Source organism: Lacerta agilis, chromosome 14 (genome assembly GCF_009819535.1).
Source record: "Lacerta agilis isolate rLacAgi1 chromosome 14, rLacAgi1.pri, whole genome shotgun sequence".
Classification (NCBI taxonomy): Eukaryota; Metazoa; Chordata; class Lepidosauria; order Squamata; family Lacertidae; genus Lacerta; species Lacerta agilis.
The window spans coordinates 20,163,423-20,190,034 of NC_046325.1; the positions used below are offsets into that span (position 1 = coordinate 20,163,423).

General features: G+C 40.8%; 2 protein-coding genes across 2 annotated transcripts; both read left to right on the plus strand.

Annotated features, from left to right (window-relative positions):
• The first annotated feature begins 2,078 nt into the window (after positions 1-2,078).
• Positions 2,079-10,463, plus strand: LOC117057576 (vomeronasal type-2 receptor 26-like). The gene is made up of 7 exons (XM_033168420.1): positions 2,079-2,293; positions 3,288-3,465; positions 4,012-4,672; positions 6,217-6,224; positions 6,328-6,555; positions 8,050-8,176; positions 9,562-10,463. The coding sequence occupies exons 1-7, from the start codon at positions 2,079-2,081 to the stop codon at positions 10,461-10,463; spliced, it is 2,319 nt and encodes a 772-aa protein (XP_033024311.1).
• Positions 10,464-13,169: 2,706 nt separating this feature from the next.
• Positions 13,170-21,963, plus strand: LOC117057577 (vomeronasal type-2 receptor 26-like). Its single transcript, XM_033168421.1, has 6 exons — positions 13,170-13,249; positions 13,810-14,074; positions 15,378-16,166; positions 18,375-18,602; positions 19,312-19,438; positions 21,062-21,963. Exons 1-6 carry the CDS (start codon positions 13,170-13,172, stop codon positions 21,961-21,963), a joined length of 2,391 nt encoding a protein of 796 aa, XP_033024312.1.
• The last annotated feature ends 4,649 nt before the right edge of the window (positions 21,964-26,612 follow it).

A 26,612-nucleotide genomic window follows, 5' to 3' on the forward strand; every position in this document is an offset into this window, starting at 1 on the left:
TCTTTGTCCTGGGGTTTCTCAAAGTTCTCAGTTCCAGTAGATTAACTGGCCAAAATTGCAGGTTCCTTCTTCCTGGAGCTGTTCAAATTCTCTTTGGCTTTCCCTCACATTCTTGCCTCAAAGAAATCTCCATAGCTGCTGATCTGTTTGGAGTGATTCACTCACAGGAATAAGGAAAACATAGACATAAATAAAAATATTTTGGTATAAGCTTGATTGGGGGGGGGACAGCATTGACAGGGGTATTTGTAAGGAACATGAAGCAGAACTTTAGGAAGTCTTTTAATTTGTAACTTTTACTTTTATTTCTATCTTATTTCTATTCTATGTAATTGCATGTGAGTTGTGTGTTATAACTTACCTTATCTAACTGATGGTGTAAGGTAACTTACCTTTTCTTTTTGCTTCTGTAACTCCTTTCTTTGTAATTCTTTAATTTCAAATGTAATACTGTAATAACGTTTGTATGACTATTTGACTATACTTTTAAGGATATTTCAATAAAATTGTTTTTAATATTATTTTTTTAAAAAAAGAAAGAAATCTCCATAGCTGCCTGCAGAGCATCATGAAGAAACAATGTTGGAAAAATTGTGATCATATCTTCTTTCTTACTAACACTGTGGGACACCTCTTCAATTTTCTCCCCTTTGCTACTGCAGGGCAAATCTACTTCATCTGCTGCCCCACACCACAAATCAAAATCCTGCCACCAGGCTTTGTCTGGAGGCACCTACCGTATTTTTCGCTCCATAAGACAAACTTTTTTCCTCCTAAAAAGTAAAGGGGAATATCTGTGCGTCTTATGGAGTGAATGGTGGTCCCTGGAGCTGAATTTCCCAGGGGCCAAAAGAGGATCATGCTTTTTATTTTATAAAGAGAAAAGGGGGTGTTGAAAGGACCCCGCTCAGCAGCTGATCAGCAAGAGATTGGGAGAGAGATAAGAGTACCGGCTCCCTTTCAGTCCCGCCCTCTTGCCCAGGCCTCCATTGTTGAATGTGCTGCAGAGGGAGGTTGTTTGTTTCCCCAGCGACATGTGACTGGCTGATTAGATTATCTGTCTGGAAACGCTAGAAAAGGCTCCCTTTCCTTTAGAAGCTGCAGAAATGTGAGTTGAACCCCATAAAAATGGGGCTTTTCCTCTTTGCTTTTCCCCCTTTGCAAAAAAAGCTGCAAAACTTTTAGCTGATCCTCAAAAAAAAATGGCTTTTAGAGGAGGAAAACCAGAAAAATATTTTTTTTCTTGTTTCCTCCTCTAAAAACGAGGTGCGCCCTATGGTCCGGTGCGCCCTATGGAGCAAAAAATAAGGTAATTTAGAAACCCCTGGGACCAGCCCACACAAATTGGTGGCTAGAAATCCTTCCATGCTTACTCCAAGCATATCTGAAGAGCTTCAATGGGCAAAACAAAGACATATGACTTTCCCAGGGACTTTTGCCACCCAAACCCATGGATGATCTGGGCTGCTTTCCCTAGCATTGGGAAGAATCCCCCACCCCACAAAGCCATCTGTAAGTACCCAAAGGGCAACATCACTGGCACTTTCTACTTCACCCAAATCAGCAGGAGCCTCCTGCTCTCCTGGCACATGAAGTCACATCTCTTGGAGGTTTGCCTATGTGTTTCCCCCCACTGAGGGAAAACTGTAGCATCAACTTGAACTGCTTAAGAAGTGTTGATGGCACTGTAATCCAATAAAACTGAATGTTGGGAAATCCATGCCAGTCAAAAGGAAGTACATTTTTGGGGACCTGAAGTTTGAACTGTTATGCAGGCTCCTTTGTTCAGATGCCTCAAACTTCCTCTTTTTCTAACTCCATTTGGGAAGAAACAATGTTAAGTTGATGATTACCTACTCCTGTAATTGTGAAAAGGACTGTAATTAATTCAACTACTTGGCAATGCTTTCAGTGGACAGAAGCAAAAGTAATAACACATTTTATGAAGGATAATATAAATATTCACTTTAATAGTTAGTTGTAGAAGCAGGGACTCAGAAAAATCAAGGAACCACATGTTTGATTCTCCTGAGAGGGAATAGAACAATCTGTGTTTAGAGAGAAAATTGGTACTCAGGATGGTGATATTAGTCGTCTTCATACTGGTACTACTTCCTCACGTGCCATGCAAGCCTCACATTAACTGCATGGTAAGAGATCCACACAATCCACTACATGAGTATCATCAGTTGGGAGGCAACATAATTGGTGGCATCACTTCTCAGACCTTCATAATCTCCAACTCGCTAACCTTCGTTGAAGCACCTCCACCCGTGTTGTTTGAAGAGCTCGTGTAAGACCTTGCTGTTGTTATTGTTTGCTGTTACAATTTCTGTTTCCATTAAGGATGTGAATTACTGTCCTTCCCCAAGTCTGTCAAACAATTTTCAAGTGGTGAACTAGAAAAACTAATTTAATTATATTCAGAATGGAGACAGATCAAGTTCATCTGGTTTTGACAATACTAGTGATGTCTTCCTCCTCTTAAACATTTTAGAAACTACCATCAATGAGGCCAGAAATATTAATGATCAGTGATAGGCTATCTTAATGTGTATTTCTTACCACTTGTTCTGACTGATGTCATTTTCTTATACACTTTCAAAATGTCTTTGTAAGAGAGCTGGGGAGTTTATATATTTGTATATAATAAGGAAGGAGATGCCAAGGGAGATGCAACAGTTTTACAAAAAATGGAAGTTTCTCCAAATACGGAATGCAACTGTAATTCTAGTGCAGTTATCACTACACTGTGAACATGTTCTTAAAATGTAAATTTAATCTTAAACTGGAGCAGGTACTTCACCAAAAACTTATTAAGTGTTCTGTATTCTGAGGCATTCTTAAGTAAAGATTCAGTAATGTCATAGAATTAGATATATATCAAGAATGGGAGTAGGTGTTCACATGCATCAAATACAGCCTTCAGAAAATGTCAAATCATACGGTTCATGATAACACATGGAACTTTATATTGGTAACTTATCAATAAAGGATATTGAGTGCACTGTTGTAAAGGAGAATACAGTTGTCTAATATTTGTGCAGCCTACGTAAGGCTAAGAATTGAATAAAGAAAGTTTGTACATAAATAATGTAAGGAAGGATAGGCAGTACAACATAGTCCACATTTTACAATGTGTGGGATATCCTAATAAGCTGTACATTTTTTAGGGTAGTGCCTAAGAATTACCAGCACATCCTGGCTTTGGCATTTGCTGTCAAGGAGATAAATGAAAACTCTCAGATTTTACCCAATACTTCCTTGGGCTTCCACATTTATGACAGTTACTTCAATGCAAAGAATACCTATCATGCAACAATGCAGCTTATGTCTTCAAAAGAAAAAATAGTTCCCAACTACATATGTGACATCCAGAATAAATTAATAGCAGTTGTTGGGGGGCTGGACCCTCTAATTTCTCATCATATTGCAACTGTATTGGATATCTACAAGATTCCACAGGTAGGTTGTGTAGAAATCTCTGTCTAGAATATGGGAGTTCATCTAATTAGGTGCTTATTTTCACCACACAGACAAGATTGTGGGTTTGGAAACTGAAGTGGGTGAAAGCATGTAAGGAAATATTTCTTTGTGTAGGAATGTCAAATGGAAGTTGAGATACAGATAATTATAAATGAGAGTGTTGGAAATATAGCAGCACCTACAGAAGAAAGTAAATTGCCTAGTGATGGTAGGTAGGTGGAAGGCAGGAATATCAGCAATAATTACAGCCAGAGCCAACGACAGGCAGACAAATCCCCTGACTTCTTGCAATTACGATGGCAGGCAGGTGTAGACTTTCTGAGAAAGGACAGAGGTTTGAAAAGCATTTCCCCATTTGCCCTACTGAAACAGCCTCCACTGAAACTCTCCCTGTGCTCATAATTAAAAACTTATACAGCAACAGTTTGAAGAAAGAGATTCTGTGGTCCAAAGTTTGGCTCCTATTCATTCATTCATTCATTCATTCATTCATTCATTCATTCATTCTTATTTCCTTTTATTTAGCTGATATATGGCCCTGCTCCAGTGATGAATGATAAAACCACAGGCCTTTCCTTTTACCAAATGTCTCCTAAAGACGCCCTTCAGCATGCAGGCATTCTGAATTTGCTTCTCCATTTCAAATGGACATGGATTGGGGTCCTTATATCCAATGATGAATATGGAGAAAGATTTGTGCAGACAGTGTTTCCAGTATTCACTGGGAAGGGTATTTGTTTTGCCTTCATAGAAAGAAGCAGCAAATTTACCATTGTCACAGAAATGTATGATACGCTACATGAGGGAGCCAAAATAAATGATAAAATCATTGACAGCAAAGCCAATGTAGTGGTTGCTAATGGAGAATCCTATCTCATTGTGTATTTGAGGTGGCTACCATATGCCTCAGAAAGAGAATGTACAATAAATAAAGTGTGGATATTAACAGCTCAGATAGAGCTCACTTCAATGGTGTTTCAAAGAACATGGGATACAGACATAGTCCATGGTGTTCTGTCTTTCTCTGTTCACTCCAGTGATCTGCCAGGATTCAAGACATTTATTGAAAGCAAAAGCCCTTCGAGCACAACAGGAGATGGTTTTATCAGGGATTTCTGGCAGCAGGCATTTGGTTGTGTATTCCTAAGTGTAGATGGGAACAAGGTGGATGGAGATATTTGCACAGGTAAAGAGAAGCTGGAAAGCCTTCCTGGGACATTTTTTGAAATGAGCTTGACTGGCCACAGCTACAGCATCTACAATGCTGTTTATGCTGTGGCACATGCTTTACATTCCATGGCTTCATCTCGACTGAATCATCACTCATTGGTTGATGGAAGGTGGATGTACCTTCAGAATCAGCAGGTGTTGCAGGTAATGGGATGAAGTTCCTCCTGTTGGAAGGCAACATACCTCTCAGAATATATAGCAATATGCTGCAATCAGATCCTTCTTGTGGGCTTCCCGTTGACATCTGGTTGGCCATTGTAAGAACCATACGCTGCACTAGATAGGCTATGGACTGATCTAGTAGGTCTCTTTTTATTCTGTTTGATAAAAGGTCTCCACAAACACTTCCCATCCTCTCATTAGCATGTTCTTTCTCATGTTACTGTGAGCAGGCTCTGAGACTGTAGAATTGTAGAGTTGGAAGGGACTACTAGGGTAATCTAGTCCAATCCTGTAATCTACTATAAGAACTGTATGCTGGACCTGGGAGGGTTTTGGATTGATCTAGCAGGTCTCTTTTTATTCTGTCTAATAAAGGTCTCCCCAAACTAGGGTTGCCATATTTCTAAAGTTGAAAATCTGGACACAAAAATTGTTCAGCTTTTTTTTTGGGGGGGGGGCAATGTTATTGAGCATTGACAAAGTTGTTGAGCATTTTAGCCACTTTCAGAATATTCCACCCGGACACAATTCTGAAACTAAGGCAGACCTACCTCAATCTCGGCCCATTCTCTCCTTTCCCTCTTCTTTCTCTATATTAGTGTTAACATATTCTGAGATTATAGAATTGTAGATTTGGAAGGTGTCACTAGGGTAATCTATTTGCCCAACATGGGGCTAGAACTCCCAGCCCTGACACTAGGAGTCTCATGCTCAACTGACTGAGCTGCTTCACTCTTTTTCCACTGGTGAACTTAAAATATACACATTATACTTTTGCTGCTATACATTTTCTAATTCATGCTATGTCTGATTCATGCTGCCTCTTGGCTCTCAGAAACTGCCACAACTACATTGTGAGTCCGTTAAGAAGAATGTGTATTTACTGGTAAGAGGCTTTCAGATTCAGTAATGTTGTGTGTACAAGAGACAGGTGACATTTAGAAGAAGGATTTGTCCAGTGGAAGCAAGATAGAACCTTTGAAACTCTGAAACAACAGCCAGAATCCAGTTTACTAAGGGCAGCTCTACTATGTTTTTTGACCAGTAATGTTGAATAAGTTTAGGAAGTGCTAAATTAATTGTATATGGTGAAAAAGGCGATGGATTTAGAAAATACATTTGATACCTAATTTAAAGTGCACTCTTTAACATTTAAAACACTCAATGGCTTTAATTCAAGAGTGACTGGCCAAAAGTGCAAAGTGAGGCAATTGCCTTAGGTGGCAGTATCCATCCGGCAGCAGATCCTGATGTTTGTATTTCTTTCTCCTTTGCTCCTAATGTATATCTTCTCTCACCCATTCTTTCCTGGTGTGATTTTGGGGTCCTGTGATTCAGAATGGGAGGTAAATGGGTTGCTTCCACCCAGGGAAGACATTTGCATGACTTACTGTGAAAGATTCCACAGAAATACAGCCTCTCCTAAGCTCCTTTTCTTTTTCAACTCAGGTCCATCACTTTCTGAAAATTGTCTCCTTTAACAACAGTGCTGGAGACAAGATCTCCTTTGACCAGAATGGGGAGTTAGTGACTGGATTTGATATTATTAACTGGATTATTTCCTCAAACCAATCCTTTCATAGAGTGAAAGTTGGGAGAATGGATCCTCAGGCTTCTCCAGACCAAGTGTTCACCATCAACAAGGATGCCATCACATGGCACAATTGGTTTAATCAGGTAGGATTCAATTGTGAAGTGCTTTGGGAACCATTCAGTTTCATCAAATGGACAATGTTCAGCCCATGACAAATACAGAGTTTTGATTAGAAATGATACAACATATAGAAAGTAAGACACAAAAAACCTCTGCACTGTTTTCTTTGCTGTTGAATATATTAAATGTGGTGAAAAGAATAAACATATGTTTGTGCTAGTTTGATTACACACGCAATGCCACAACAGGTAACTAGATATCTATGAGAAGGCTGAAAGAAGGACCTGAGTGCAGTAGTGTTCTCTCCATTTGCAATTTCTAGTGATAGGTATAATAATAATAATAATAATAATAATAATAATAATAATAATAATAATAAATTTATTTATTTATTTGTTTGTTTATTTATTTATTTATTTATACATACATACATACATACATACATACCCCACCCATCTGGCTGGGTTCCCCCAGCCATTCTGGGCAGCTCCCAACAGAATATTGAAAACATGAAAAAAAATCAAGCATTAAAACTTCCCTAAACAGGGCTGCTTTCAGATGTCTTCTAAAAGTCATGTAGTTGTTTATTTCTTTGTCATCTGATGGGAGGGTATTGCACAAGCCAGGTGCCACTACTGAAAAGGCCCTCTGCCTTGTTCAGATGATTGTTGCTTGCAACAGTTGTGGTAGAAATTAGCTAGTAGTCCTTGGTAGAATTTGTTTATCTTTTAAAGGCATACAGGGCTGAAGCCAGTGCTAATTTTGGTGAATTTTAGAGTTTAATTATATGTTGTACGAAGAAGTACATCCTTTTGTCATGAATATTTCAACATTCAGCCTCAGTGTATGGTATTTTGGTTTTATAAATGCATTATTTTATATATTCTTACTGTGTCCTCCCTTATTTTCCTTATTTCTAAGCCTAAAATCCCCAAATGTTGTAATCTTTCCCCATAAGTTTTATTTCCTTTCAATTTGTTTTTAAATGTTTTAAAGATTCTATTCCAATGGTGTATTAAGCTCAAGGGATTGTTAATGATGACGATGACATAGTGAATGTAGTTGCTCCAGCGCTTTGATAACTTTGATTGTTCTTCTCTGAACTCTTTTCAGTTCATCAATATTCTTTTTGAGGTGCAGCAACCAGAACTCTTCTGAACATTCCAACTGTGGTCTCACATTATATTTGTGACTGAACATGAAAGAGACATTCGGGTCAATGTGTGTACCTCACTGAAGATATTGATCAAGTAGTGCAGCAGCTGTGAAAAAGGCAAATTCTAAATCAGGGATCATTAGGAAGAGGGGTGAATATAAAACCTGCCAATATCTATACTTATGGCGTGACCACACTTGGAATACCTTGCACAGCACTGGTTATTTCAAATCTCAGAAGGATGTCAGATGAAGTTATGGGAGAGTGGTCTCAATTTGGTTTCAGTTATACATGAAGATCATCTTGAGAACTTGAGGCTCCTTCTCAAGATAATCATTCTACTCTTTCACTTACTAATTAGGTCCAGCCTATTTCTTTATGTTCTGAGAGTTGCTATCCCGGTTCCAGCAAGAAATTGAAGGAGGGAAAACCATTTTGTTGCTATGATTGCATCCCATGTCCAGAAGGAAAGTTTTCAGACCAGAAGGGTAAGAAATAGAGTGAACAAAGCTGGGGAAAGTTTGGTCATGATCAAGGAAACACATCAAAATTTCAGCACCACAAAGCAGAAGAAAAAGTGAATGTAGTAGATGCAGAAGACTTGGTCCAAATTGTATACATGCTAACCCCAATGTGCTTCAAACTCAGCTTATTCATTGGGGAATTATATTAAAAGGTGTAGAAATTCCTATGAGTTTCATCCAGTTGGTGTTCATCTGCACACATACATTCAATTCTTGTGGTGTCCAAAAACAAGTAAAGATGATGTTATATTATGAGATAGTATAAAAACCCTTTCCTGGTATACTGCTCTGTTATTTTTATATATCTTTTGTATACCACTTTGGAAATGAAAATGGAAAAACTATCTAAACTTCATAAATGAGCAAAATAAAAATAATGCCCAGGCAGGCACATTATGTGACCCATGAGAGCAGCAAAATAACCAGACTGAACAATGGTGATGGGATAAAATCAGGGCCATTCTTTGTTGTCAGCAGCAGGCATGGCAAGGGTTGGCATGGCATTTTGTCCTAGGGTCAGTTCATCATTCCACAAGCCCCATGTTGATGGAATGGATCCGCTGGGTTTGGATTGCTCCAAATCTGTATGACAGAAGTCGGCTAGTGTTGAACCTTGCTGTGGTGCACTCCAAGCAAGCAAGGTCTCACTGGGGGACCAGGGTGCAGATTCCAACCAGGCAGATACCGAACCCACGCTTGGGTTTGTTGTGGTCAATCCTCTTCTCAGGCCCCTTATGAGGGCCTCCTATACTATGTTGATCCTGCCCAAAGCCATTTCAGCCCTCATACAAACAATATAATTCTGCATAACCATAATTACATTGTGGGAAAGGTGAAGAAAAAACCCAACCAGGTGCCAACCAGGTTGAGAGAAAAGAAATCCTTTCTGGCCCTCTCAACCAAAACGGCTGTGACCTCCAAGGGAAGAAGCCTTATGTAGGATTTTCCCTCCACTCTGCAGCAAGGGCTCATGGGACAGATTATTCCCATGAGCCCACCATGCAGAGAAGATACTGGGCTAAACCTTGCCCAGTATTTTGCTGCAATCTAGGGGCAACAGCGCAACCAGACAAAGGTGTCCCATGCTTATTTGGCATGGAACGGGGCTTATAAACGTAAAAAGGTCTCTAATTTTAGCTCACTACCTTGCAGATTCACAGAGCTCTAAAATGCATGAGATAATGACATTCCCAGGAAGGTGGATGGAAATTCACATAAACATCTCCTCACACAAAAGGAATACCCTAATATGAATGGATTGTTTTAGATGTAGAAGAGAAAACATTGCAGTATATTTGTCAGATGCCTGGAATCAATTTGAAATGAAGCTCATGCCTTTTGTTTTTCAGACATGAATGCCTGTTCTACATGCACAGCAAAAACCTATCCAAGCAAAACCAGGGATTTCTGTATTCCCAAGTTCATTTCCTTTCTATCCTATAAAGAACCACTGGGCATCAGTTTAGCCTTCTTTGCTCTTTTGTTTTGTCTGATCACAGTCTTGGTGCTAGGAATATTTCTGAAGCACCACAACACTCCCATTGTCAAGGCCAACAACCGCAACCTTGCCTATACTCTCCTTATCTCAGTCCTGCTCTGCTTCCTTTCTGCATTGCTATTCATTGGACATCCTAAGCAGGTGTTGTGTCTCCTCCGACAAACCACTTTTGGCATGATCTTCTCTGTGGCTGTTTCTTGTGTGTTGGCAAAAACCACTACTGTGGTTCTTGCTTTTATTGCCACCAAACCAGGTTCCAGAATGAGGAAGTGGGTGGGGAGAAGTCTTGCCAATGCCATTGTTCTTTCCTGCTCCCTTATTCAAGCAGGCATTTGTACCGTATGGTTGGTAACCTCTCCCCCATTCCCAGATGTTGACATGCACTCAGTTACTGAAGAAATTGTATTAGAATGCAATGAGGGTTCTATGACTATGTTTTACTGTGTTTTGGGTTATATCAGTTTCCTGGCCATAATCAGCTTTGTTGTGGCGTTCTTTGCCAGGAAATTGCCCAATAGTTTCAATGAAGCCAAATTCATTACTTTCAGCATGTTGGTATTTTGCAGTGTTTGGCTCTCCTTTATTTCATCCTACCCGAGTTCAAAGGGGAAATATATGGTAGCTGTGGAAATCTTTTCTATCTTAGCCTCCAGTGCTGGGCTCCTAGGTTGTATCTTTCTCCCCAAATGTTATATCATTGTTCTGAGGCCTGAGCTGAACAACAGGGAACAACTAATAAGAAGGAAGGTCTGAATAATCTCAATGTCTTTCTGTTTTGCTATTGTCTGCAACCCTGGGAATCTTGTATATGAATTATCATTCAGAGCTTTACTGTATTGCTAGATAAAACCTCATCTAAGTTAACATATGCCTTTATGTTCCTTACATCTTAGGTGTGCAGGATGGGTTCAATAGTGAGATTTAAAACACCCCCCCCCCAAAAAAAAAACCTATATTCTATCCTCTTCGTAGATTTCAGCTAAAGTACATTTTGGCAGTGAGGGTCATATTGATGTTCAGCAGGAATGCATCTCTTAATCATCTATCTCTCAGTGCATATGTTGGTGAGTGCTCCTTCAGCTCTTAAATGTACTCCCTGGTTTTTGCATAGAATATCAAGCTAGACCTGGGTTTCCCAATCTTCCAACTGTTTTTGGACTACAATTCCCATCACCCCTGATCACTGCTCCTGCTAGCTAGGAATGGTGAAAGTTGTAGTCCAATAACAGTTGGAGATCCAAGTTTGAGAAACCCTGAGGCAAACCAACCTTTGTGCCAGCATGACTCCTGAGCTCTGTGTCTGCTGCTGATCCATTCTATATCATCTATATCTGCATGAATAAAGATCTATTTCTTATTTACAAGTAAGAGCCTCTTGCTGCTTTTTTAAAGCTGGGAGCCAGGATGAAGAACTACATGTGATCAGTTTCTCTCAGAAGTTTCAAATTCATCGTACAGTTGCATGCATCATAACAAATAGGGATTTGCATCAGGTTCAGTCAAAACCCAAACTAAATCAAGCCAGTTTGAAGGAGATATGGGCTTCAACTTAGTCCGGTGGAGGCAGTCTGTGATCACCCCAGGTCAGGCATCCCAGTGTGAGCCAGGCCTGTCTGGGGGTGGAGTGTCCGGTGGGAAGAAGGAGCTTTAGCTGCATGCACCTGCTTTCCAGTAAGGGAACACATGCACAGAGTCAAACTGAGCAGGATTTAACCCTCTGCTCATCACCTGGTGAGTGAAGAATTAAATCCTTCATGCTGCAGGGATCTGCTTCATCATCATGTTCCCCACAGGGAACAGTTTTCTCTTCATGCACTGCATCATTGTGCTTCAAGCCCTAAAACACCCCCCCCAATGGAAATAAAGACAAAGTGACTCAGAATTAAATTTAAATGTTAAGGGGCAAATTTTTTTGGCCACAACTTTATTGAAAAATTACACAAGTGTGACTGGTATTGGCTTAGGCATTGGTATGAAACTATATCTGGCTCCTGTCCAACCTGCAGGAAGCCTGGAAGGGTAAACAAGCAGCAGAGGGAGCTCCATCAGTGCGTATTGACTGGAGCTCACCCCTGGAGTCCCCAGGTCCTGGTATGGCCTTTACCCCTCTCGGGCTTCAGACAAGACCCAGGCCCCAGGATTCCTTTAACGGAATACCCCTTAATTGGAGGGGCAGGTGATGGCTAGACCTCCCCTCCCCATATTTCCTTAAACCAATGCCCAAGCACCAAACCTTACAAAGTTGTGACGATTGCTAAGGGCTAGGCAAAAACCAAGTGGCCACAGCCAATCTGCCACAATGGAAAAAAATCCTACTTGGCCCCTGTTCAATAATAATAATAATAATAATAATAATAATAATAATAATAATAAATTGTACCCCGCCCATCTCGCTGGATTTCCCCAGCCACTCTGGGCGGCTTCCAACAAAAATCAAATACATTAAAATATCACACATTAAAAGCTTCCCTAAACAGGGCTGCCTTCAGATGTCCTCTAAATGTCTGGTAGTTGTCTATCTCTTTGACATCTGAAGGGAGGAAGTTCCACAGGGCGGGCGCCACTACCAAGAAGGCCCTCTGCCTGATTCCCTGTAGCTTTGCTTCTCGCCGTGAGGGAACCGCCAGAAGGCCCTCGGCGCTGGATCTCAGTGTCTGGGGTGAATGATGGGGGTGGAGACGCTCCTTCAGGTATACAGGACAACCAACCAAGGTCCAAAGCAAGGCCATAGACTACCTAATTAATGGGTTGGGTGGGTGGGTGTTCGGCAGTGTGAAGCAAGAGGAGTTCCCCACATCGCGCTGCCACATATATTTGCCCTCAACCCCAAACCTTGCCACACTGCTGATTGGCTAAAGGCCATTGGCAGCCATGGCACCACTGGCTGGGGCGGGGCAAGCCCCGCCCCCAGGCCAGTTGGGGAAAATGTTCCAGGGCCAAGCACAACATGGCCCCACCTTCCCAACTCATGTGTTTGAGTTCCAAACTCAAGCTGGATCCCTTCCTATCCAACTATGTGGAAGAGAAAACTTTTTTTTCCAGATATGACAAACACTGTTCTTCAGCAATTTCCATTGGGAGCACCAACTTAAATTATTGATCACCCTCTCTGATAATTATGAAAAGGACTGTAATTAATTCCCTGCTCCCTGAGAATGTGCTATGGTCAGAATCAAAACAATTCCCACATTCTACAAAGACTGATATAAATAACCACAAGAACATTTAGATAGGCTACTAGAGACTATGAAAAGACAGGGATTCACCTGAGTCTCCTGAGATGGAATAGGAGACTGTTCAGAGAGAGGATTAGTATTCAGAATGGTGGCATTAACAGTCTTGATTCTTGTACTACTTCCTCACATGGCATGTAAGTGCCAAAACATTAAATGCATATTAAGAGATCCACACCCACCACTTCACAAGTATCATCAGCTGGGAGACTTCATCATTGGTGGCATGGCTTCTCAGACCTTCATCATCTCCAGCTCAATAACCTTTGTTCAAGAACCTCCACCAGTATTGTTTGAAGAGCTTGCGTAAGTAACTTTTGAAAAAGGTTTTGGGTTTCAATTAGGGATCTGAACCACAGGGAACAATTTTATAAAAGTTTTAAAAAAAAATAGATTATTTGAGTGGGGTTTGGGGGGGGCTACAGCAGTAGTGGTCTTCATCTATTTATCTACTATGTATTAGAATGAGGGTATACCAGCTTCTGAAGATTTTGACTCACATATTTCATTTTAGTACATGTTAGTATTGAAAGTGTTGCATTCTGAAGAAGAATTGTTTCATTTTTGCTTAGCCAGCCTTTCTCAACCTTGGGTCCCCAGATGTTTTTGGCCTACAACTCGCATCATCCCTAGGCAGCAGGACCAGTGGTCAGGGATGATGGGAGTTGTATGCCAAAATCATCTGGGGACCCAAGGTTGAGAAAGTCTGGCTTAGACCATCTAAGGCTAAGAAGAAATGTGTACATTAGTACTGCAATAATAACAAAGGATATTAAGGAAAAAAAGAGGGCAACATGGGGTTCAAAATGTAACTGTAACAATCTATTTAACATACCTTCTTACATTCACTTAAATGTTCCATTTAGAGTAGTGCCTAAGAATTACCAGCACATCTTAGCCTTGTCATTTGCGGTAAAGGAGATCAATGAAGACCCTCAGATCTTACCCAATCACACCTTGGGTTTCCACATCTATGACAGCTATTTCAATGCAAAGAGGACCTTTCATGCCACAATACAGCTAATGTCCACAGTGAAGAAATTTGCCCCCAATTACATATGCAACATCCAGAATAAACTAATGGCAGTTGTCGGAGGATTAGACCCTTTAACTTCTCTTCATGTGGCAACTGTACTGGATCCCTACAAGATTCCCCAGTTAAGTTACATTCTGTGTAGGTGTCTCTGTATAAGTGGGATGGGCCTTTTACACTTGTTTTATTACTTCCTTTGTCAACACAGATAAAATTGTATGGTTAGGAGGTAGAAACGTGTGTATTTGTGGTAAAAGGCAAGTGTAAGCTAAGAAACATGATTATGGATGAGGATCTTGAAAACATAGTGGAACCTTCATAGAAATTCAAATTCCATATAAAGAAAATATTACAAGCCTGCAGTTTGATGAAGGGTATCCAGTGTTATAATGATGAAGTTATTCTAAATGATGAGAGCCACATCACTAAATAGCAAAACACCTAGAATGGAATTCAGGATTCAGCCTCAATTGATCTTGATGAAGAATTATTTAATTTCACATGTAAACCACTGTTGGAAGCAGTATGCCTCTGAATATCTGTTGCTAGAAATTATAAGCGTAGAAAGTGCTGTTTCCTTCAAATCCTGCTTGCAGATTTTACATAAGCATTTGGTTAGTGAAAACAGGATGTTAGACCTGATCCAGCAGGGCTGTTATGTCCTTATGTTTTTATTTCCTTGTGCTTGAGCATACAAATATAAACCCACCCAGTTCATTTAGATATTTTCCCTTCATTAGCTGGTATTGTGTAATAGTCAAAGCAGTAGATCCTGGTGAATGAGACTCTTCCTCACCAACATCAGTTTGCCTTCAATCATATGCCTATGTTCTTACTTACAACCAGTCCATGAAGCACTGCCTGTGAGCTGCTCCTCCTTAGTCTCAATGTCACCCCTGTAGAACTCAACGAAGAGCAGGTTGGAGGCAAAACTAAAAATAGTTGGCTCTGCCTGTTATTGGCTCTGGCTGCAAGTGTTGTTGGACTCTCTACATTTCACTCTACCAGTCCCATGTGGAATGTGGCACGGCTGGGTTAAAAAAAAAAAAGGAAAAGGGAGTTGTGAGGGAAGCAACAAGTTGAACCATTATGCACTTTATTCTGGCTACAATATCAACCAACTCTATTACTAATTTCTTATCCATAGCGTGTGAGCTTCTAGATTTTAAAAATAATAAAGTTTACCAACGAAATAGTTGTAAAGACTGCTGGTGTGATGCATGTGAAGAACTTTGAAGCTCCTGAAAGTGGCATGTAATTTCATAAATGCAGATGATGATAATGATGGTGATAGTGCTAATATGAATACTAACATCTATCCAATTTAAAATCTATGTTTAGCTCATCTATGGCCCTGCTCCGGTGATAAATCATAAACCCCCAGGTCTTTCCTTCTACCAGATGGCCCCTAAAGAAACTCTTCAGTATGCAGGCATTCTCTCTTTACTTCTGCATTTTGGGTGGATATGGATTGTGATCCTTACTTCCAATGATGAATATGGAGAAAGATTTGTACAAACCGTGTTTCCGGTCTTCTCCAGGAATGGTATCTGTATTGCTTTCATAGAAAGAAGTAGCAAATTTACAACTATCACTGACAGTCATGAGAGACTAGAGAAAGGATCTCAAATACATGAAAAAGTCAGCAATAGCAAAGCCAACGTTGTGGTTGCCTATGGAGAATCTTATCTCATTGTGTTTTTGAGATGGTTTTCCTATCTCTCAAAACATATTACAAATAAACAAAAAGGCAAAGTGTGGATAGTCACAGCCCAGATGGAGCTCACTTCAATGGTCTATCATTGGGAGACAGACATAATCCATGGTGTATTATCCTTCACTATTCACTCGAATGATCTGCCAGGTTTCAAGTCATTTGTTAAGAGTAGAAACCCTTCAAACACAAAAGGAGATGGTTTTATCAGGGATTTCTGGCAACAGGCTTTTGGCTGTGTGTTCCCAGACCCAGCTCTGGACAAGATGGATGGGGATGTTTGCTCAGGAAAAGAGAAGTTGGAAAATCTACCTGGGACTTGTTTTGAAATGAGTTTGACTGGCCATAGCTATAGCATCTACAATGCTGTATATGCTATGGCTTATGCTTTACATTCCATGTGCTCATCTAGATTCATTCACAAATTGCTGGTGGACAAAAGGGAGCTTAATTTTCAGGATAAACATGCATGGCAGGTAATGATATAAACATCTTTATGTTTTAAGATACAGTATATGTGGTTGTAATAGCAGGCTGCCATGTGTAAAATAAAATGTCTCCCCAAACTCCTCCTGTTCTCTCATTTTCATCTTTTATTTTTAAGTTCCTCTGCAACATTTCTCCTGACTGATGAATACAACAATTTTCTAAATTATATTCAAACAGCATTATTGACCTTCAATATTTGGAAGCCAAAATATCTGTCTCCGAACCAGTGTTTAAACACGTCCATTCTAGAGGATGTTATTTGATTTACCTTAATAGAGGCTCTAAGCTTCAGTTGTGTTTTCCATAGAATAAACACTTTCCTGTACCAGAACCTGGTATCTGGTGAAATGTGGATAGTCTTTCTACAACTGTATGGGAGATATACAGTGACAGCCATATTTATAGTATGATTAATATGAGATACTGCTATGTAATTACAGACAATATCAATTCTCTGCAATGCAGCTTCGAGCTACAATACATAGTTTGGCCAACAATGTAGAAGAAGTTTTGAGAAAATGCTAAGCCGTAAATGGTCATGAAGGCCATAGGTTGAAAAATCTGTTCAGCATATAAGCACTCAAACTCTTTTAATTATTTGAAAATCCTGTTAATTGAGAAGAAAATGTTGCATTTGCCTCTATTCTTAGGACTTAGACATGACACCGAAGATTTGTAATTGGCTTACCTGTATCTTTTTTAAAAATTTATTGTAAACCAGCTATGGGAAAGGCGTGGCTCTGAAAATGCATAATTGAATTGTGATCTGATATTGATTTGGGTTATTTACTTTCCAGTCTCCCTCCGCTTTCTCCCAATCGCCTCTGTCTTCGCTGTCTTGCCCGGTTTCACATTGTCCTCGCCTCTGCTTTTCCTCTTTCCCTATGGGCTCCCGGTGTGATCCCTTGTCATCCTGTTCCTCTTCCTCCCTCTCTTCTGTCGCTCGCCACTGCTCCCACCACTCCCCATGCACCTCCCTCTGCTGTTCAAAGCCTCAGAGAAGCTATCCAGTCATTAGTTTCTACATGCAGGTTTACTTTCACACTGGCCCTCTGTCTAACCTTCCACTTTTCTCTCACTGCTTCTCCTATTCCTTTACTTTCTTCTTCCACATTGGACTGCTCAAACGTAAGTTTATATTTGATGTTATTCTCACCACTATCGGGGTTGCTTGATACGCTTTTTGCTTCTTGTTGATGTATTCCTTTTCATAAAGCTTTTCAGTCACAATATTAAAAGCTGCGGAGAGGTGGACCTCCTATCTCTCTCGCTTGCGCTTCTGTTTTTATCATAAATATAAAGTCACTTACTTCCCTCTTCTGGTAGGTGTGAACTGGTAATTTCCTTGGGAAGCAAATATTTTCATATCCCAGTCTTAATTTCAGAGAGACCTGGTGCTGTTTTGCTTTGGTCCTGAGGCGTTTCACAGTCAGCAATGCCCTCTCCTTTTTTGCGCCGAGGTTCTCACATCTTCTTCCACTTAAACAGTGCCAAAACCACGGGAAACCCCTTTCTTTACCACTTGGTGCCCTTCGGTTTGAGAACTCCTCTCAAACTTTTCCTGGGGAGTCAGTGTCGCCCTCACTCTCACCTGGTTCCCGTTAACTGTGATCGGTGTGCTCCAGTGCACTTTCCCTTGACCCGTCGCTAAGCGCACCATGCCAGAAAGTCCATAAAGTAGGAGTATTTCTTTGGTTTTTCTTTGTAGAGTGCTGTTTATCTGTTCAGAAAGCCACAGGACTGTACACTCTGAATATTGTAACCTATTGTTTTTTTGACGCCTTATTATAATTTTCAGGACTCAAAATTAATTTGGAAGAATTCAGTCATGCTCTGTTGCATACACTGAAAAGCGGTGCTGCTGCTGCTGCTGCTGCTGTAAATATTTGTTCATTAAGTAGTTGGCAGAGATATCAGCCTGAAAAGCCCAATTTAGGTATTCTTGCCTCTAGGTTTGTCAACATGGAAGCAAGGGTTTGCAGAGTAGTTCAGTACTTAGCCTTTCTGTGAAGAATGTTACTGCCTGTAGCTAAGGAACCTCCACATGTACAGTTGTATGTCTTGAAACGTCCACATAACCAAGAACAAATTTACCTCCCTTTCTGAAGAAAAATCCAAGTATCACTCAATTAAGGCTAAAGATTCCATGAAACTGCCAATTATTCTAAGCTTTTCGCTTTTCTGTTTGAATCAAGCTGCATCATTTTCTGAAAGGTATCCACTTTAACAACAGTGCTGGGGATAAGATCTCCTTTGACCACAATGGGGAGTTGGTGGCTGGATTTGATATAATCAACTGGATTATCTCCCCAAACCAAACCTTTCATAGAGTGAAGGTGGGGAAGATAGATCCCAAGGGTCCTCCAGAACAAGCATTCAGCATCAGTGAGGATGTGATAACATGGCACAAGTGGTTTAACCAGGTAGGATCCAATTTTGTGTTTGGAAAATATTTCAGTTTTGAGTGATCACTGATGTCCAGTCCTTTTTCAAAGCCATCTAAGTTGGTAGCCATCACTGCCTCCTGTGGAAGTGAGGATCCTGAATTTTCCAACATTTACCATTGCTGGAGCTCCATGTGTAGAAAGTGCTGGTGCATTCGGGTCCTGTTTCTGAGCTTTCCATATGCATTTGGTCAGCCATAAAAAACCCAAAAAACTTTAGAAGAGCCTGCTGGATCAGGCCAATGGCACATGTAGTCCACCATCCTGTTACCACAATGATCAACTAGGTGTCTATAGAAAACCCTCCCTCACTTGGGATTCACAGTAACTGGTATCTAGAGGTAGTAGAGATAGAAAGCAACCATCATGGCCACTGTGAGAAGGCAATGCTGGACTAGAGATCCCTTTGGTCTGATGTAGCAGAACTATTCCTATGTTCTTATGATGAGCACCCATCTTACAATAAACACCCATCTTGAAGTACAAAGCAATTGGGTCTGGAACATGCCTATTTTTCTCCCCATCAACCTCCTCCCAGCATTTCCAAGTTTAGCACAGCAGCATAAGATGAAATGTTAGAAAAGTAGTTACCATGTGGCTTCAATATCATACAAAAGCCCTCATATCATTAAGATTCCAGTGTTATTATTCTCAAGATTAATATCCTGTCATTTCCTGTATGAAATAGGTCCAGCCTCTTTCTTTATGTACTGAGCATTGCAATCCTGGCTCTAGAAAGAAAATGAAGGAGGGAGAGCCATTTTGCTGCTATGATTGCATCCCATGTCCAGAAGGAAAGATTTCAGAACAAAGGGGTAAGTAATATTTTGTATAGTTGAACCATTCCATTTTCAAAGTTTTTGTCTGACTGTTACATTTCACATTATATTTGAGCTTTAATGTGATGTTAAGCCCACTTCTGGATATATGTCAAGGAGCTGCCAGGCAAGCACATGTCATCCACAGCGCAGGAAAGAACATGAGGCACGAAATGCCATTAGCTTTTATTCACAGAAAGTAACAACACAGCAGAATTCCTCTGCCTCATCTCATTCAGCTGGAGCAACTGCTGAAACTGAGGACTGGCCCCGCCTTCCTCCTTTAGCCTCCCCTTGTGGATCAATCCCAAGCAGACAGAGACTGTGGCGAGGGGGTGGGCTCCTCCTCTGAGCCTGTCTGGCCCATTTCTTATTTCGCCAATTTATTTCTATTAATTTTCCAAATTGTTAACAGATTAACAACAAATTTATTAAAATTTAACACAAATTATAAAATTGACTTTCCACCCGCCCCTTTGACGATGCTACTTTCCCCTCCCTCTTTTACTGCTCATAATAAAAACTTTTTTTAAAAAAAATTACAATACTTTCCCATCCATTCTATTTCCATCAACTGTGCATGTTCAATTCCTGGTTAGTCTTTTACTTAGGAATATTTACTTAGGAATATGCATTGAGTCCAGTTCAGTAGCATATACTTTGGATGCCGACTCAATTTCCACTAAAAACAGCATTTCGTCAATTATTTCGTCAATTTATTTCTATTAATTTTCCAAATTGTTAACAGATTAACAACAAATTTATTAAAATTTAACACAAATTATTAAATTGACTTTCCACCCGCCCCTTTGACGATGCTACTTTCCCCTCCCTCTTTTACTGCTCATAATAAAAACTTTTTTAAAAAAAATTACAATACTTTCCCATCCATTCTATTTCCATCAACTGTGCATGTTCAATTCCTGGTTAGTCTTTTACTTAGGAATATTTACTTAGGAATATGCATTGAGTCCAGTTCAGTAGCATATACTTTGGATGCCAACTCAATTTCCACTAAAAACAGCAGCAGCACCCAATTACCTTTAAATTGGGATGATATCTGATGCTATTGCAAATTAGGTATTCTGTCAGTACAGCACCTTAAGAGAGTCAATGCGTACATGCTAGCCATATAAAATTTCCTGAATTTTTTAAAAAAAGAAACATCAATAAGTCCTTGCTTCATATCTTAACCTTTTTGTGTGTGAAACCATGAACTTGTCACAGTGCTATTTGTGATATAGCCACAGATTTCTGGGATAATATAATATAATATAATATAATATAATATAATATAATATAATATAATATAATATAATATAATGTATAATTTTTATTTTGTTTTTTATGCCCAGAACTCTGGGATATTATAATACTATGAAAAGGGTATGTGAATTATTTTAAATATATTGTGTTCATTTCTTCATGGAACAAATTGCAAACTTCTCCAAAGACAACCAAAATAAGCAACAAATATGGAACTCTTCTGAGTCCTAATAGCCACTGTAAACTTGCTACTATAAACCATAAAATTAAAAAACAATTGATAACAGATACTTCAGAGCATCAATGTGTTGGTGCAGTTCATGACTTTTTAAGCTTAAGTCCCCTTTTTTCCAGACCAGAATGACTGTGATAAATGCTCAGACAAAGACTATCCAAACAACAACCAAGATGCATGCATTCCCAAGGCTATAACCTTCTTGTCCTTCGAAGAACCTTGGGGGATCAGTCTATCCTGTTTGGCTTCTGCCCTATCTTTGATCACCATTATGGTGCTAGGAATGTTTGTGAGGCACCACAACACTCCCATCATCAAAGCCAACAACCGGGACCTTACCTACACTCTCCTCATCTCCCTTCTGCTCTGTTTCCTGTGTGCTTTGCTATTTATTGGCCAACCTGGGAAGGTGACATGTCTCTTCCGACAAACTGCTTTTGGTATCATTTTCTCGGTGGCTGTTTCTTGTGTGTTGGCAAAAACTATCACGGTGATTCTGGCATTCATGGCCACCAAGCCAGGATCTAGAATGAGGAAGTGGGTGGGGAAAAGACTGACCAATTCCATTATGTTATCTTGCTTCCTTACCCAAAATGGAATTTGTATTGTTTGGTTGGTAACCTTTCCCCCATTCCCAGATACCAACATTCACTCATTTGCTGAGGAAATTGTACTGGAGTGTAACGAGGGGTCTGTAACTATGTTTTATTGTGTGTTGGGCTACCTCGGCTTTCTGGCCACTGTCAGCTTTGCTGTGGCTTTCTTTGCCAGGAAACTACCTGACAGTTTCAATGAAGCCAAGTTCATCACTTTCAGCATGTTGGTCTTTTGCAGTGTTTGGTTGTCTTTTATTCCATCCTACCTGAGCTCCAAGGGAAAGTACATGGTTGCTGTGGAGATCTTCTCTATCTTAGCCTCTGGTGCTGGACTGCTGGGTTGCATTTTTGCACCAAAATGTTACATCATTTTGCTCAGGCCCGAATTGAATAACAAGGAACAACTAATAAGAAGGAAATCTTGAGTAACCGAAATGTCTGTGCATTTAGCTGTAGTCTGCCATGTGAAGTTTATTGTGTATGATTGAAATCTCTGTGTGACATTTTTTGAATTAAGTACAATAAAACACAACAAACAATCAACACATTTTCTTTACTTGGAACTATAGCCACTAAAAACAATATAGCACATGCCCACAAAGAGGTAAACATGAAAGTTATTTGTCTGACGTGTGAACAATATGACAGCTCCTATGAGTCCAAGGAGAAACTTGGGCCTTTTTTTGCTTGAAAATTTGTGGTCAGGCAGCAATCTTTACTTCAACTTCAACCAATGGATTCAAGTTACAAGAAAGAGATTCCCACTGAACATACAGAAAAACTTTCCAACAGTAAGAGCTTTTCAACAGTGGAACTGTCTCCCTTGGGTGGTTGTGGAATCTCCTTCCTTGGAAGGTTGAATGGTCATCTGTCATGGATGCTTTAGCTGAGATTCTTGCATTGCAGGAGGTTGGACTAGATGGACCTCTGGGTTCCTTCCAACTCTATGATTCTATGATTCTATAACCCTAAAACCCACATCATGTTGCCAGCCAATGGATTTCCACTTCCTCATTTTTTGCTTACTCCTTGCTTCACAATGAATGTGTGTGGGGGGGGGGAGTTCTATTTAGAACTTTCAGCACAACTCTAGTGAAGTCCTCTTTATTTGCCATGGCATTACACCATATAATGTTAAATTGCATGGTGTTCCTGCTGTTTTGTTTTGTTTTTTACTCTTAAAAAACATTTTAATGTTTTTGTTTGTTTGTTTCATAGCACCTTGCCAGGGATTTTCACTGAAGGTCTGTATATACATCTTCGAAATACATACATAAGTTCCTAAACAGAGCAGTTCTAGTATTAAACATATTTGTTTCTTCTCTGGCTCTTAGGCAAGACCTTGGACTTCTGCAAAGCAAGCTATAGCAAGCTGGCATTATTTATACCAATATAACCTATGTCAGTATAAGTTATCCTTATTCCAAACTCCGTTCAGGAGCCTCTTAGAGAGGCTACTGTTGGCTAAGATATAAGATGAGTGTGGGCCTTGATTATGAGGATTGGGTCCTAGATGACAAGACTGTGCTAAATGGCATTTGAAATAGATGCAAGTATCTTTGTCCTGCCCACCACCACTTCCCCAAACATGTCCTTTTTGGATTTATGCCAGTTTAAGTTATGCCAGCTGAGTCCTGGCTCAGCCAGGGTGAAAGAATTACACTGGCACAGTCCCTCTGGGTCCGGAAAGTCCAAGATCCACTAAATCCAAAGTTTCTCATCCTAGTGGAACTTGGATTTGGATTCTGTCCATCACATTTTGTATTGTGGCTCAATGCAAGCCCAAGTGTTCCTTCTAATCCAGGTAAATGGGGGGGGGGGTCTTTTCAGAGGTGACAAATATATTTTCTTCAGTAATTCCACAGGGAATGACAAATTTTGAACTTCACTTCTTATTATCAAAAGGACTCATCAAATTCACCAGTATGTTAGCAACCACCGCTAGAAAACATAGCATGTAGCAACGGATTATATAAATTACTAGTGGTTTAAACCCTTTAAATTAACGGGTGCTAGAACAGGGCTCCCCCCACCCCGCTCCTCACCCCCATTTTCCCTGCCCTCATCCCCTTATTTATGCCCCCCGCCCCCTCCTCTTCCTACCACAGCAACCAGCAACAGTCATCGCCAACTCCCCACCACCACATCCCCCACTGCCATCCTCTCCCTGTTCTTCCCCTCCTCACCATGAACTTGAGGGCCTTCTCCTGCACCACCGCCTCGGTGGGGTCCATAGCCCCCCAAATCCGCCTCTGCTGTGGCTGCTGCTCTCCCGCCAGCTCCAGGTCTCAGCTGGGGCCTGGCCGCCCCCCCCACCCCTTCCCTTCTCCCTCCCTCAACGCAAGGCCACAGCCACCGCAGAGTCAGGCGAGAAACCTCCGTTTTCCTCCGGCTCAGGTAAGTGGGAAATGTAGTCCCTGGACAGTCTTTTTTCTACCCCCTCCCTCGTCTTCAGCCCCCCCTTCCCATCCCCCATCCCCCGTTTCCAATATATGGATCCCCGTTTTGTTTTGCTGCCTCGCTTTCAGCTTCTTTTTCCATCCCGCTCAAGGGAGGAAGGCGGGAGGAGGGGGCCCCGAGTCCAGCCGCAGCGAAACCCCCGAGAGACAGCCAGGCACCCCCCATCCCCGAAGTCCGCGCCGGCCAGCCAGCCGGCTGCCTTCACTCCCCCAAGATGGCCATGGCAGTGGCAGTGCAGAAGCCGGTCGGGGGGCTCTGTTTGTGCTGGTCGGCTTCAGGAGCTCCGCGACTTCGTGCTCTCCTGGCCACGCAAACCGCCACTTCAACTGCCGCTGCCACTCCTGACCTGATGTCTCTGCGCTCCAATCCCTGTGTCCGTGGGGCACATGCGCAGTAGCGCAAACCCAGGGACACAGGGACTGGACGCAGAGACACTTGGATTATATATATATATAGATAACATTTAGAGTTATAGTTAAAGAGTGAGATATGCAGGCAGTTCTATGATATTTTACATATTAGACGTGAGCCTTCAAAGATGGAAATAATTTTAGCTGATTTTCACATTACCAACTTGATATGTAAAATTTGTTTTAGTTGCTCATTATATTTTCATAAGTGTCTTAGGATAATTGCATTTATTTTCTCTATACAAAATTCCTTGCTTATCTATCTCTGAAGGATTGTTTGCATAGCATGAGGGCATAAAAATATCAGGATGTTTAGGCTACGAACTTCATTGAGATTCCCCAAATTGGAGGAAATTGTAAGAATGATATGCTAATGAGCTTTTGGAGGAATGATTGTCAAGGAAGATGGACGATTGGTGGGTGATTCCTGAGACTCCAGTCTAGGTTCGCAGGATAATGAAGGAAAGAAGATAAGGTAGTGAAGCAAGACAGTTTAAACCCCTTGACCTGTGACCCCTCTTTATGCATGTTCAGTCGTTCAGTCGTGTCCAACTCTTCGTGACCCCATGGACCAGAACACGCCAGGCACCCCTATCCTCCACTGCCTCCTGCAGTTTGGTCAGACACATGTTGGTAGCTTCGAGAACACTGTCCAACCATCTCATCTTCTGTCGTCCCCTTCTCCTTGTGCCCTCCATCTTTCCCAACATCAGGGTCTTTTCCAGGGAGTCTTCTCTTCTCATGAGGTGGCCAAAGTACTGGAGCCTCAACTTCAGGATCTGTTCTTCCAGTGAGCACTCAGGGCTGATTTCTTTAAGGATGGATAAGTTTGATCTTTTTGCAGTCCATGGGACTCTCAAGAGTCCAGCACCATAATTCAAAAGCATCAATTCTTCGGCGATCAGTCTTCTTAATGCATGCATGCATAATTTGACTTAATGATGTATTGTGCTTGAAAAACCTCATTAAAGCTTCATTTAAATGTGCCTTCAGGGCAGTTGCCTTAACTGGCAGTTCTCTGAACTGGTTTAGGGAGCATACCCTATTTCAAAAGCTTCTCTAATAAACTGGGTCCCTTGGGGATGCTCAGCTTCTATATCTCTCTTGGTTGTGTTTTTCCTTAAGGTGTTATTTCCTCACCTGGACATGAACCATTAATAGGTGATTTAGGAGTAAATTCTCATCACAAACTCATCTCATCATCATTCTGACTCACTATCATTCATGATATTTCTGTGATGCATTAGCTTCAATTATAGAAGGGCTGTTTCTGCTTAGCATAGTGGCATTAGTGTTCCATTTAATATACATTTGTAGACATTGAAAGGTGTCTTTAGATGAGGTTGCCTCTGTTGGCTCTGTGCCCTAGGATTATTCGTCTGGTAGTTATAAAAATTTCTTGCTTTGGCTACCACAGCATTGGAGAACTCAAATTGAAAAAGTCTCTCTTTTGGAGGTGGTTCCAGCAACAATTCCTGTGAGATTTCCCCTTCTTTTTCCTCTAAAGGTGCCATAATGTATTATTTTACGTATTTCATAGAATCATAGAATTGTAGAATTGGAAGGGCCCAAAGGGTCATCTAATCCCATCCCCTGCAATGCAGGAATTTCAGCTAAAGCATCCATGGCAGGTGGACATCCAACCTCTGCTTAAAAACCTCCAATAAAGGAAAGCCAATAACCTCAGAAGGGAGTCCATTCCAATGTCAAACAACAGCTATTGTCAGAAAGTTCTTCCTGATGTTGAGTCAGAAACTTGTCACTTGAATCCATTGGATTGAGTCCTTTCAGTGCATCTGGTTCTTTGTAAGTGTTACATTTGTCCCAATTGAAATTTGTTTTCTAAGTATGGACCCAGTTCTCCAATCTATGAAGGCCATCTTGAATCCTAATTAACTACCCCTCTGTTTGGTGTCATTTGCAAATCTGATGAACATCGCTTGAATTCCCTCACCGAAGTCATTTACAAAAACGTTGAACATCAATGGAGACAGAACGGAACCCTGTGGCACCCCACTTGTCACTTCCTGTTATGGAAAGTTCCATACTTCCAGTATTCAATAGCAATCACATGAGAATAATATTATACTGTAATATTATGAAAGGAAATTTAATTTGTGGGTTTCCTATGGCACATTTGATTCAGTCTTCACCTTAAAATTTGCAACTATGTGGAGAAAATCAAAACAAAACAAAATGGACAA

What these genes read in the sequence shown, in the direction of transcription:
- LOC117057576 (XM_033168420.1), top strand. Translation starts at nt 2,079, where the DNA reads ATGGTGATATTAGTCGTCTTCATACTGGTACTACTTCCTCACGTGCCA. An exon ending in GTGTTGTTTGAAGAGCTCGT is followed by an intron (nt 2,294 to 3,287) that starts GTAAGACCTTGC and finishes CATTTATGACAG; the next exon opens with TTACTTCAATGCAAAGAATA. An exon ending in GGCACAATTGGTTTAATCAG is followed by an intron (nt 6,556 to 8,049) that starts GTAGGATTCAAT and finishes CTTACTAATTAG; the next exon opens with GTCCAGCCTATTTCTTTATG.
- LOC117057577 (XM_033168421.1), top strand. Translation starts at nt 13,170, where the DNA reads ATGGCTTCTCAGACCTTCATCATCTCCAGCTCAATAACCTTTGTTCAA. An exon ending in GGCACAAGTGGTTTAACCAG is followed by an intron (nt 18,603 to 19,311) that starts GTAGGATCCAAT and finishes TGTATGAAATAG; the next exon opens with GTCCAGCCTCTTTCTTTATG. An exon ending in AAAGATTTCAGAACAAAGGG is followed by an intron (nt 19,439 to 21,061) that starts GTAAGTAATATT and finishes CCTTTTTTCCAG; the next exon opens with ACCAGAATGACTGTGATAAA.